We start from the raw sequence: 11,781 nt of genomic DNA, 5'->3' as shown, positions 1-11,781 counted from the left end.
AAGTTTTACAAATTTATTAACTTAAAAAGTTGATAAGTTTTACATAAAAAACCATGCAACATATTTCAAACTGAAGACATTTCAAGACAAGAAACAATATTGTCCACTCAAATAATACTTATAATTTGGTACTCTAATTTGTAGTATTTAAATTTTATAGATACAAAATGAAAAAAATAAAATAACAAAGAAAATACAATATTAAAAAAGATGAAGGATCTCCATCTAAATTTTGTACGTGACCCCTAAATTGTTAGATCCGGCCCTACACAAGAGTAGACCGGCTTGAGAACGGGAGCTTGGGACCAAAACGCTTGGAGGTTTCGTACTTGTATTTATGACTTGGTCGAACGGTCCAATTGGTAGGGCTGTTTGGCGGAAGATTTTCCGACAATTTAGATACCTAAACCTGAGATTTGCTCATTTAATCCCTTGACGTAATCTTTAATACAACAGATAGACATATCCCCTAGGCCAAACAGTTGTTTAATTTTACCAAATAATCCAAGTCAACATGTCAAGTGATTCAGATTCGTATTTTACACGGCACGTTTTATGTTTAATTCTTAATGCTGACGGATCACATGATAATACCAGAAAATAAAAAACTAAATATCTCTGTAAATCTTTCTAACTCTCGAAGAAGAGAATTATTATGACAAAGTCATACACTGGTTAAACAAAACATGAATAAGAATATTTGAATAACTATAACGTTTAATTAAATGCAAGATGTGATAATGATGACAGGAAATGCGTCATTCTGTCATACATAATTATATATGTCATAGGTTCATCATGTCGGATGTCTTCACTCGAAAAGGAATCATGTGGTCCAAATCATTCGAGATAAATGCTAGGCAACTCTTTCGAAAAAATAGAATTTTTCATAAATTTTTTGTTATTTCATAATTTAATATTAATTTTTGTGTTAATATAATAAATTAATATATAAAGAACATAAGATGATTGACAAATAGTTCATAAAAAGTCTCACGCAAATATAATTTGTAACCTGTGTTACAAGTCGGGTTACATAACCCACCAAATTTTGGGTTTGTAGTCCATCTTGTCTAATCCCTTCCAACTTATATTTAGCACCATCAAACATTAGACTTGGACTCATAACCATTTTAATTGGCTATAATCTATCACATTCAGTCCACCAAACGAGCCTTTAGATTTGACATTTATGGTTACTAATTAACCCGCGCATTGTAAATGCATCAATAAGTCAAGGAAAATATGATGATTTCTCTTGAACGAAGAGATTCTCGTTATAACATATAGTGTTGTCTTAATTCACTTATGTTTTAACATAATATATTTATTCATAATAGATGGTGAGTTTGCTTGATTATGGTCACGGGCAAGTTGAAATTCTTGATAGCCTCTTCGACCCGAAAGGAGTGGATAACCATGATTTTTCATCAGTTATCCCCTTTTTATATATAAAAAAAAAATTGTAAAACACGAACCAAGTCATCCAACTCATATATTATTACATATAGTGTTATCTTATTAAACAAGACTAATTCATTATATTCCATTTTCGTAAAACGCACTGATTTTGGCAAGACCAACGTGTATAATGTATGCATTCCATCCATCCTTGGCATGTAATATACCTTGCAAAACAAGTAGCATTCACACATATGCATATATCTCAAGGTTGGTGATATTCATACACTCATTTTTACCTTCTACGCACTGCTTATTAATTTTCATCATTTGATATTCTTTAATTCATTCAATTCAACGATCAAAAAATAAAAAAATGTGTGCAAGATAAAAAGAGGTGTGGATATTGGATAGCACCACCCTATCTCAATCATCACTTGCTTTTGAGTTTGTAGTTTTCTTACAAAACACGTACAGTCCTAAAACCTACACATACAGACACCACCAAGCAATCGACCTCTTTTATTCAGCCTATCCCCTCTTTATTTTATATTTTATTTTCTTCAATTTTTACGTATCGGTCGATGGGTTTGACAAATAAACCAGCTAAGCCAAAAGTAGTACTATACATACATACATACATATATATATATAATCATATAATGTGTTTGGTATTATCTGTTGCATGTTTCATATATATATATATATATATATATATATATATATGACATGCAAACTGACCCGAAAAGCTTCTTATCTCTTTCACACATGCAAGAAGACATGTGGCTACCCGCCAGTGCCCGATCACTAAATTGCAAAACTTAATTGTTAGGCTTGCTCTTACTCCTAGGAACATTGTTAGATATGGCCGAAGACTCTTTGCTAACCTCTAATATTGACTCACATATATAAACAAGCTTAATATATACTCATCACGATGTAATCGATACATGTTTCATTCATGACGTACGTTCCGACTCGACGTTGCCAATCTATTCAACTTGTAATATAATCATACGACAATGTTTGTTCATGTCATGTCAGTTCTAAATTAAGTGATTTTTTGCGCATATATATAATATTGATAAAGAGAATGAACAATTCTAATTATAAAATTAGTACGTAAATTAAAAACTAACACTTTCGTAAAAGTATACAATAATCATTTTTCATATATATTAAATTAAAAGTAAATATGACTCATTACGTGTAAAAGACCAAAAACCTTCTTATTCCAAACAAAAATATCATAATGAGTAAAAACAAAAGGGAGAGACATTGTAGCCCAAAAAACCCAAAAACCCACCAAGAAGGAAGAACGCAGTCGTTTAAAAGTGGGAAATGGAAGCCGACGTCGAACCAACAAGTCCGCAGAAGTAGAGGTAGATTGTCTGCTCTCTTGGATGTCCTTTTTATCTCATTCTATTTTGTACGGTTACGGTTAAATTATGTTAACATTTTATATTAATTTTTTTATAATGATAATAAGATAAAAAGTAATAAAAATATAAAATATTAACGTGCATATAAATAAGAGGGATGAAAAAGTCACCCGAGGGTAGACAATCTGCTTCCGCAGAAGTGGGCGTTACGTGATTGCATGACCTTTTGCGGGCCATGCACATGATTATTCTCCACACCGCTCATACCTTCTAAGCGACCAAAATTCTCTACCCCCGCGCGCGAGTACATAAACCTCGCAACTCGCTCTCCCACTAGTCCAACCAAGTCAATATGTACCGAAATTACCGATGTACCCCTGCATCGTTAGCTCAGGTGGGCATTCACGTCAGTGGCTTGTCAGATAAAATGGAATTTTTGGGTCAATGCCCGCGACAAGAATGACTTCCGAGAAACGACGACGGCAAAACGACCGACGTGATTTTAAATCCTGTTTTAACCTTCAATTTTTATTTTTATTTTTATAACATGGATAATACATATATACGTTCTCTTATACTTGAATTCGAATATGAATTAATCCAGCTAAATCGAACATTAGTGTTTCATCATTTGCACTCGAGTTCGACCATATATTTTGTCAGATTGCTTGGCTCAATGTACATTTTGCTCTTTAATTCAGTTTCGGTAAGTAAATATTCATTGTAAGTTTGGAAAGATAGTTAAATATAGTAATGCGTTAGCCGTATTTAACTTACGAGTCATTATTTTGATGGTAAAAAATAATGTGTTTGTTCTTTTACATGTGAATTCGATAAGTATTCCTTAAAGATTTTTAGGGTAATTATTTAGTTGTGAATTAAGCTTGTTAACTATCTCATTACGACGTATTTATAAAAAAAGGAAAAGAAAAAAAAGAAGCATTTTCAACCAAAAAAAAAAAATACTTTTTTTCTCCTCTCTCTAAAACCCTCTCCAACTCTTTCTGTCAGTGTCTCTCGTGCTATATGATTACGTACAGATCAGGCGGAAACCACTGTATTTCCATTTCTTTACCGCGTCCTCTCTCACTACTTTCTCTCTCTACAACTCCTCCGCTGCTTAATTTCTAGGTTTTAGCTTCTTATAAACGGGGCTTCCCCGATGTCGTCGTCTTCGTCGTCTTCCAAGGTCTGCTACAATTCTGAGTGCAAGGAGGTGAAATCGGAGTTTCCGAGAAAGGGCTGGCGGCTCCGGACTGGCGAGTACTGCGAGCTCTGCGATCGGTGCTAGTAAGTCAAGCATTTTCCATTCCATTTCTCTCTTAATGTTTTTGAATTTCTATTTTTGTACTCGTTCGGTGGTTTTTCTTGGGTATATCTCCGCTGCCTTCTGAACTCTGCTTGCTTCAACTTACTGCTTCGTGCGACGTCATTAGGGTTTCGTTGGTTGATTTGAAATCGAGCTTAGGGTTTTAGGAGTGGGTTTTTTTGGTGGGAATTTGCTAAATTTGGAGCATGTCGTGGCGTTATGCGCAGCAAGATTGGGTTTTTTTTGAAGGGTAGTTTGGGAACACCGGCTTTTGCTCCATTTTCTTCATTTAGTCTTTCGAATTCGATTGAGGGAGATGAATAGCTTGACTTGTATTTAGTAAAATGCGTTTGAATTAGTACTGAACTGCTTTGGGGAACAGGAATGAAGAGATATACTGTAATTTAATTTAGGGGAAAGATGAAATGATTCTTTGAATTAACCGTTGCTCCGTCGAATTCAGCAGATGCTTGAATGTGGTGCTTATGAAACAACAATTGTATATAGCCTCAGTTGGTTATGAGATTTTCGTTTTTGTCTGTATGTTATGTTCAAATATAACTTTGCTTAGAATATACTTCTCAGTGAATCCTAACCCTCTGGTACTTGTTTTTGGCGAATGCACACCTGCAATGCTTATGTTTTGCGTAATTTAAGTAGTTCTCTAGAAGATGGAATTTTATAGTCTTTGCTGTTTTTTTGTCTGTACGCGTTAAGATATGGAGAACCGAAGACATGAGGGTAAAATTGTAAAGTAGCTTTAGTTTACTTAACGTAGTCGGTGCTCTCTTAGAGAGATGCAATGAAAACCTTAAAGGAGTGAAACTACAAGATGGTTTTTAATTCTTTCATGTTTTGGTCAAATAAGGAAGATTCATGTGAGAGTTTGACCATTTGAGGCACTCAAATGAATCAAACTTCCGCCACATCTGATGGTAATGGGAAGCTTTTGTTTTCGAAGATTCATGCAGAAAAGGAATTTATCGATGGCCGAAAATTATGAAGAAAAAGTAAAATTTAAACTGCTTGTTCCAATACTAGGCCTATGAAAGGTCTGCCTGTGGTGTAAATTTGCAGACTTACTCAGGCGACGAATTTATGTCGCTAGGATTGCCAGATTTTCAAGCTTCATTAGTAGTTAGTGAGTTAGTTCTGATACTTAACTTTAATTAGGGAAGCAGGGATGGCATGATTGCTGAATTAATTTTAAGACACCTTAAAATTTCAGCCGGCACTGTGAAGGATCAAAATTAGACGCTACTCAATGATTCATCTACCTTAAATCTTTCTTTATATTTCATGATCAATATACTGAAAGATATCTTTCCTTTTCTTTTTCTTCTTCTGTGATCCAAGTGTTGCTTATGAGGAAGGGAGATTCTGTGAGACCTTTCATACGAATGCTGCTGGTTGGAGGTGCTGTGAGTCTTGTGGGAAGGTGAGTGGATGGTTTATCCATATTAATTAATATCCTTTGTTATACATTTATTAACGGAAAACATGACACAGAACCGAGTGCAATGACGTTCTAGGATTCATATAGCCGACCCCACTTGGTGGGAAAAGGCTTTGTTGTTGTTGTTGTTGTAGTATACATTTAATTTTATAAAGAATGTCGTACCAACTTTAGCTTTGAATTTCTAGTATAAATGCTGATTTGTTTAGTCTTCCTTTGCAGCGGGTTCATTGTGGATGCATCGTTTCAAGTCACGCATTTACATTGTTGGATCCCGGAGGAATTGAGTGCATGACATGTGCAAGGAAAAATTATGTAATGGTAAGGAGGCTTTCATCAAATAACTAAAATCATATGTTTCAATCGTCAATTTTTGCTACGGCGACCCTTGATTATTTTAGTATTTCCTTGAATATACCAAAAACTGTGCTATTCTGTTGTTAATCCAGACATCAAACCCAGCATGGCCAACATCTATGTTCTTCCATTCACCTTTATCTGAGAGACTTAAGGACCTGTCTACCAAAAATTGGACTCAGTTGGCTGGATCTGGTCCTGTACCATGGAGGCAAGCACCCAGTTTATTCAATTCTTCTATTCCTTCATCTGAGTTGCATACGAGGGTGCCACATGAAGTTGATGGTTCAACTGGAATTAACAAGCTTAATGCCAGTGAGAGAATATTTGTCTCCACCTTGGAAAAGAAGAAAGTTGAGGAATTTTCTGAAAGACTAATGAAAGTAAACCTAAGTATTGGCACACAACAGAGTCTTGAAAATGGGATTGGAAACCCAGGTAATGGTTTTTTCATGACATTTAGCATAGTGAGGAAGATAGTAGGATATGCCAACTTTCCTTGCTTCTGCTCCATGCTGTAGAATGAAATGGGTAGATGGTTGTTAAATTGTTGTGAACATTTTGTTGTAGGAATTAACCACGAGGAGAAAAGTAGTTCATGTTTAAATATATCCCAGCAGTCTGCCTCTTTGAAGGAGGAACCGTCTACTCCACAGTTTGTACCTTATGGATCTCCAAGTGAAACAAATCCACAACTGGGGGTTACTGGAACTAATTTGCGGCCAATCGCTCCTTTGGCAAAGAATTATAATGGTAATGGGGTTGAATCATCTGGTGATAATCAGATCCGCAATGCAAGGCCTCGAGCAGATGCCCGGGGAAGAAATCAGTTACTTCCTCGGTACTGGCCTAGATTCACTGATCAAGAGCTGCAGCATATATCTGGAGAGTATCCTTTATGTCAATATATATTTTTTCCTTTTCTCTAACATGACAATGTTGAATATGTTTTAAATTACATTTCTTAAGGCTGTTTGTATAATGGTACTAATGGTACTGCCTTTTCTTAAAATTTGTTGTCTCTTGATTCTTATATACTGTACACCTTAACCATATCTAAGTAAAAATTCTGTAATCACTCCATTATTCGAGAAAATGTTGAGCGCTAGTGATGCTGGGCGGATCGGGCGTTTGGTGTTGCCAAAAAAATGTGCAGAGGTGTGTCTTCATGCTTTCTAAGCCTAACCTGTCATTTTGAGGCATAATGGAAAGAATCTTCTTTTTGAATTTGTCATACAATTTTTAGGTTAACTTAGTTTTTCATGTCATATTCCATTAACATTCTGCCCCTCCGTGACAGGCCTACTTTCCTCCAATTTCTCAGCCCGAAGGGTTGCCTCTAAAAGTCCAGGATTCAAAAGGCAAGGAATGGATATTTCAGTTTCGCTTCTGGCCCAACAACAATAGCAGAATGTATGTTTTGGAGGGGGTTACCCCTTGCATACAATCCATGCAATTGCTGGCCGGTGACATAGGTAATGATATTACATCACTGGAGAAATTTCTGATGAATGTTAGGGTTCATGCTTAAACTTGGCAAGGACTCTGCCGGTACTTTTTTGAGAAGATTTTTTTATTATATATATATATATATATATATATATATATATTTTAATTTGGTTCAATGTTGTTAGTTTTCTGAATTCTTGCGTTATAAAGTTATTTTGCCTTTTGGATTTGATGCTCTCAATGTAAATTAATTCATTTTGTTATTTTGTTCCCTCATTTTTGCACTGAAGAGTTTATCTGTTTTCCCAGTGACATTTAGTCGATTGGAGCCAGAAGGGAAATTGGTTATGGGGTTCAGAAAGGCTTCAACTTCCCTACAATCTGATCAGGTTTTGCCCTGCTCAACACCCAGTTCCTGTGGTGAATTTAATTTTTTGTGATGATTGGCAATATGATTTAAGCGGCATGTATTCAGGATGCTGTTTTTGTTACTGATATCCAGACTATTTATGCACTTCAATTAAGTTGCATGATCAGCTAATGGCATTTTTGTCTCTGAGTCTGCACTGATTCCCTTGATAATCTCTATTGCATGCATTTATCTTATTTATGTCGATCTTTGCATTTGGTTTTCTGTAAGGTTTATTATTTAGGTTTCATTTCCTTTTACATTACAATGGTAGGAAAATGAGGCAAACAAGACAACCAACGGAGTTTCGGTCCATGCAGAAGTGAGTAAAACAGAAACTTTATCTATCTGGTGAAGTTTTTTCAAACTTTTGTCATTCATAAAGGGTTCAGAATCACGGAGCTTTTTATCAATGAACCAGGTTGAATTGGCAGATCCTAGCTCATGGTCTAATGTTGATAAGTCAGGTTACATAGCAAAAGAAGCACTGGAAGATAAATCTTTGATCCCTAAAAAAAGGAAGAACAGTAACTTGGGTTCTAAGAGTAAGCGTCTGAGAATTGAAAATGAAGACCTGATAGAACTGAAGGTTACATGGGAAGAAGCTCAAGGCCTGCTTCGCCCTCCTGCTAACCATGTTCCCACTGTTGTGGTGATTGAAGGCTTTGAGTTTGAGGAATATGAGGTACATGGTTCATTATTATTCCTTTTCTGAAAGGGTTCATGTTGCCCTATGTTGCTCATGATTTTTTCTCATTCCTTCGGTCTGATGTGTCTGTTCATTCCCTTACGCCACATCTATTGCATAAATTCGTTTTCTAACAGATTGCAATTACTATTGTAAGATGGGGTAAAATAACGTTTATATCTTGTCACGATGGAGCTACACATATATACTTTATTTGGATGCCATTCTTTTGTACTTAGTTCCAAAACTCAGAAAGAAATTGATATTGAGTTATTTATTAACAAAACTCAAATGGAAAATTAATGCTAGATGAATCTCCGAAAGCTTCTTTTATGTAATCAATTCCAAAGTGACTCGTGGCAATATTATATGATATAATAATGTGATCTTGAACTGTTGAATCAAAACTTCCTCTTAGCGGGAAATATAGCTTGGCACTTAATAGGGGAGTGTTACATCTTTTCATTGCATCTTTGTAGTCTTTGATGCGTTATGTTTTCTTGTTCAATATTGCGTTAGGACCGCTCCATTATGGATACTGATCTACTATTTCAAATTACAGGATGCTCCAATTCTTGGGAAGCCAACAATTTATGCGACGGGCAGAGCAGGGTAAGCCAATTTTAGTGCTAAAATCTGTTTGTGAAGACTTGTATCTAGTTTTCAATGTCCTGACCAAAAAAACAATTACTTCTCTGTGTTACTTCTTAATACTTTAGTTTATTTTACGTATTTATCACAAAAAATTATTGGTATTTGCTCTACCAAAGTGGGCTCATTTGATAAGTTTGTAGGTTAACATTTATTGGTTCACAAAATTGTGCCTGGGTGTGCTGTTGGTGGGTGAAATTTTCTGTCTTCTTTGACATTTCTGGAATCTTTTGAAGAGATTAAAAGGCACGTAATAAAATATTTTAGGGCTGTCTGATTATTGTCTTTTTGTTAGATTATTCTGTTCTGGGTAAGAAAATGCATCTTTTATATATATATATATATAAATCTTGGTTAAATGGTGTCTAAACCCAGCCTGCACCATGCATATGAAACATGTTTTTATGCCTCGAATGAAGGTGAAGAATTACTTTCGCCCTGTCTATTCTTCAGCCTAAACTCTGAGCTTTTCAATGTCCATTATTTGTGTCGTATAAATTAGCAGATTTCCAAATTCAAATGCTTTGTTTCATTCTTGCCAGTGAGAAGATTCAGTGGGTTCAATGCGAAGATTGTTTCAAATGGCGCAAACTGCCAATCAATGCTCTTCTACCATCAAAGTGGACTTGTTCTGAGAATTCATGGGACCCTGAAAGGTAAATGGACATCTCCCTAAGGTCACCTTAAATTGATATGATCTCCAAGGATGTGCATATTGGTAAAACTGATTTTCTAATGTTTTGAAAAATATTTTGCCAGATCTTTGTGTTCAGCAGCTCAAGAATTGACAACGGAACAGCTCCAAGATTTGCTACCCCGCTGTAATACAGGTATGAATTGCTGGAAACAGTTATCATAATTCAGAGCTCATCAAGTCGTGTGTTTAGAGAACAAATTGGTTGTGGGCATACATTTTCTTCTTTTTGCCTATCTATGTTTAATGGTAATTTTTCTTTTCCTACATGCAAGTTTTCCCTAACATTTACATGCGCATATCCTTCCAATTAATCAAAATTGCAACGGTGTTTTTTATTCTGATTGGGCAGTTGCTTCGAAGAAAATGAAGGCTGCTAAACAGGACCCCGATAACATTGAAGTTCTGGAGGGCCTTGACACACTTGCGAACCTAGCCATCTTGGGAGAGGGTGAGTCGCTCCCATCATCAGCTCAGGCCACCACAAAGCACCCCCGACATAGGCCCGGATGCTCATGTATTGTCTGCATCCAGCCCCCTAGTGGGAAGGGTCCTAAACACAAGCAAACATGCACCTGCAATGTATGCTTAACAGTGAAGCGTCGCTTCCGTACATTAATGATGCGGCGTGAGAAGAAACAGTCAGATAAAGAAGCAGAAACTACACGCAGAAAGCAGCACAAGGGGCAATTACTGGTGGTTGATAAACAGGAGGACGACACCCTATCATATTGTAACGTAGGAAGCAGCAGTCCAAACCAGAAAATAGAGATCCTTGAACTTTCCGATGATGACCTTAACATGACGAAATCCTCAACTTCACCTTTCAAAGGCCAAATTGACCTGAATATCCAGCCAGAACGCGAGGATGAGCTGTCACCTGGATCCGATTCAGGCGGCATGATGAAGTTGCTTCACGATGCCACAGCAAGGTATCTCAGGCAGCAGAGATTGTCAAGCTCTGGTGGTAGTGAAAAGTCATCAGGCAACGGGTCACAACGAGCTGCAAGTGAAGCAGGTGGAGGGGGAGGGGGAGAACCCCTCAGCAATGGTGTAAACCTCGAAAGTAGCAATGGTGTAAACCTCGAAAATAGCAATCATGACAGCAGCAACGACTGTCCTGCAACTTTATCCATCAAACCATCGGCATCCATGACTGCCACGGGATAACATCAATGTCTTCTTCTGTGCAATGATAGGCCGGTCATCAGCAACCTCCGGTGGTGTTCTGAACTGGAGAATTTTGTTGTACATTCATCAACACCAGCACCGCGCATCTCCACGTTTGTACATAAAGAGGTGGAAAGTGGGTAACTTGGTCGAGAAACTATAATTTGATACGATGTTGTCCTCTCCGAATTAATATAAATGGACACGATAGCCGGTTTTTTGACCGGAAAACGATGAAGGCGGCTGAAGCGTGTGGCAGGTAGAAGCTACGCAGTTTCATTTTAGAAGCTCACCTCGATACATTGCTGTGAGACACTGAGGGATGTAATGTAACTAGTATCTCTTTTCCCGCCTATTCAACTAGAAATTGCATTATCCATTGGATAGGTTGTTAGGTTTTTACCCATGTGTCTCGAGTTTGAAACTCTCGTTTATAAATTATTGTAGTAGTTTCGAACTCTCTTCTCGGTCCTGGATAATAGTATTTAAAAAAAAACCTATTGTTTATTTTGCATTTATTGCTAGTAACTTCGCGCGGTATCTCAATAATAAATATTTTTTGCTAGCTGCAGCTAATTAGACACCTCTTCTCCTTGTACTTTAGTTCGAATTTCCTTTTTATAGGTTACAGTAGTTTAAAATATCGCTCTTTCCATCTGTTATTTTTTGGTACGTTGCAATTAAGGGGTAATTTTAATGCCTTTTCTGATCTGATTGGATTTCCATAATTAGGTTATTATCTTTGTGAATCTTGTTGGATTGAAGTCGCCTTTATTATCTTTGTGAGCTTGTTAACTCTTTTTTGTAATAAATCA

General features: G+C 36.6%; 1 protein-coding gene across 1 annotated transcript; it reads left to right on the top strand.

The window, feature by feature from the left end:
* Nucleotides 1–3,719: 3,719 nt before the first annotated feature.
* On the top strand, nt 3,720–11,480 carry LOC103434721 (B3 domain-containing protein Os07g0563300-like). Its single transcript, XM_008373072.4, has 14 exons — nt 3,720–4,073; nt 5,449–5,530; nt 5,771–5,869; nt 5,998–6,343; nt 6,476–6,794; nt 6,967–7,063; nt 7,206–7,380; nt 7,664–7,743; nt 8,038–8,085; nt 8,185–8,448; nt 9,014–9,063; nt 9,645–9,758; nt 9,862–9,932; nt 10,149–11,480. Exons 1-14 carry the CDS (start codon nt 3,946–3,948, stop codon nt 10,964–10,966), a joined length of 2,691 nt encoding a protein of 896 aa, XP_008371294.1. The 5' UTR covers nt 3,720–3,945; the 3' UTR covers nt 10,967–11,480.
* The last annotated feature ends 301 nt before the right edge of the window (nt 11,481–11,781 follow it).

This window comes from Malus domestica, chromosome 05 (assembly GCF_042453785.1).
Source record: "Malus domestica chromosome 05, GDT2T_hap1".
NCBI classification, from domain to species: Eukaryota; Viridiplantae; Streptophyta; class Magnoliopsida; order Rosales; family Rosaceae; genus Malus; species Malus domestica.
Note: the sequence above shows the minus strand (reverse complement) of the source record. Positions and strands in the feature narration are given on the sequence as shown.